We start from the raw sequence: 2,112 nt of genomic DNA on the forward strand, positions 1-2,112 counted from the left end.
ACTTTCGCATTTATAATATTAAGGGCCTGTTCCACTAAATTGTAAATTGTCTGATAATACTCCAACGTGTAAAATGTAATAGAAATATCGGATTTAAACCCTTATCTGACAGTGACGTCATTGAGCTATCTGAGGCTCTATCAGCCAATTTTGGGAAAGGTACATATTCTTGTTTATTTCCAGAGGTTATGTGAAGAGTTGGAGTACTCCGAGCTACTGGACCTGGCAGCGGGCAGCAGCAGCGCGGCGGAGCGCATGTCGCTGGTGGCCGCGTTCGCTGTGAGCGCGTACGCGGCGACCGCACACCGCGCCGCCTCTAAACCATTCAATCCGTTACTAGCAGAGACTTATGAATGTGTTAGAGAGGATAAAGGGTTCAGATTCATCGCTGAACAGGTATGCACTCGCCTACAGTTGGATAGTGGTGAAACCTGGTACCAAATATCCAAAATATTTACCCCCTAAGTTTAATGGCGTATAAATATATATCCTAAAGCGTGTCGTAAGTGTATGGCTTTTTATAAAAAAATAAAGAATTATTCAAAAACATGCTGTAATTACTGACATCATAGGCAACAAAGAAGTGTGTGTTTACGCTTTATTATATTAGTATAGATATTGTTAATCACAGTATATTTTTGAATTACTATTGCTTTAATAAAAAGTCTTAAATCTATGATACGCTATAGGATATATATTGTCACACTATTAACTTAGGAGGTGAATGAATTAGAAAAAAACGCCATGCGAGAAAGAGACAAAAACTATAAGCTAAATAATAAAAAAAATCTGTTAAGTCAATAATGTACAACTAATCTATACTTATATAATAAAGCGTAAACACACACTTCTTTGTTGCGTAAGATGTCAGCAATTACAGCGTATTTTTGGATAATCCTTTTTTTTAATAAAAAGGCCTACACTGACGTCGCGCTACAGGCTATATATTTTCACGCCATAAAATTTAGGGGGTAAATATTTTGGATAAAAACCCTAATGTGGGATAGACCGTAAGTTGCTGCCAACATCAAGGAAGCAAGGTTGCCATGCTTTGTTATCATGTTATGACATTTGCAATTGATAATTTGACAAATGTAAACAAAATATTCTTTTGTAATTTCATGCAAATGAAGCCACACAAAAACAGCTAGTTTCCTTATAAAACCAAAGCAATGATTACCACCTTAAAACCCAATTTAGATTATTCCAATCCAGTGTTGGATTACAACTAACCCACTTTGAAAGCCAGTGTGGGTTAAATTTATTCAAAGGCAATCCAGCACTGGATTGCTGGACTGGAATGTACTTTGTGTCACCAGGTATCGCACCACCCCCCCATCTCTGCGTGCCACGCGGAGTCCGGTCGCTGGAGCTTCTGGCAGGAGGCGCGCATCCGCACCAAGTTCTGGGGCAAGTCGATGGAGTTCCAGCCGGCGGGCCGCGTGCACGTGCGTCTGCACACCACCGGAGATCATTATATATGGAATAAGGTACATCTATGGGTTTTTTTTTTAAATCGACATCTATAGACTCTTGGTCCGTACTATTTTTTGCAGTTTTTTTTTTCTTTCTTTGTTGCGTTATCCTTGTGCTATATTAATGAGTTCCTTTTTTATATATTTTTTTTTATTATTGTTTTTTCCTTCTTTCTCTATTTTGATATACTATACGAGCTGTTCTCGAGCGCCAGTGGTGGAGAAATTGAGAAGCAAAAGGTTAGCGTGGTATGGACATATTATGCGACGAAATGATGGGGACATAAACCAGAAAGTGTTGAGATTGAATGTGGATGGCTACAAAGGAAGAGGAAGACCGAAGAAAGTATGGATGGATTGTGTGACGGAAGATATGCTTAAGAAAGGAGTGGATTCAGATATGACGGCTGATAGAGATGTATGGAAGAGCAGCACATACTGTGCCGACCCTCCATAAGGGATAAGGGCAAGTGGATGATGATACGAGCTGTTCTCGTGTTTTGAAATTCAGTTACTTTATTTTATTGTTTACATATGTCAAATTCTGAATTGCAAATGTCAAAATTACCGTTACCATAATAACCCTGCTTCCTTAATGTTGGCAGCTTGTAGTTTATGGTCCCTTTCCCACATTAGG

At 39.0% G+C, this 2,112-nt stretch overlaps 1 protein-coding gene across 1 annotated transcript in view; it reads left to right on the top strand.

Annotated features, from left to right (window-relative positions):
* The window catches only part of LOC106102801, a 19,142-nt gene that overhangs the window by 13,169 nt on the left and 3,861 nt on the right, over positions 1 to 2,112 (top strand). The window contains exons 9-10 of the mRNA XM_013282386.1: positions 85 to 396; positions 1,320 to 1,490. Of these exons, the coding sequence (XP_013137840.1) occupies positions 85 to 396; positions 1,320 to 1,490 (483 nt within the window). The remainder of the gene's footprint in view (positions 1 to 84; positions 397 to 1,319; positions 1,491 to 2,112) is intronic.

Source organism: Papilio polytes, unplaced genomic scaffold (genome assembly GCF_000836215.1).
Source record: "Papilio polytes unplaced genomic scaffold, Ppol_1.0 DF823901.1, whole genome shotgun sequence".
Taxonomy (NCBI): Eukaryota; Metazoa; Arthropoda; class Insecta; order Lepidoptera; family Papilionidae; genus Papilio; species Papilio polytes.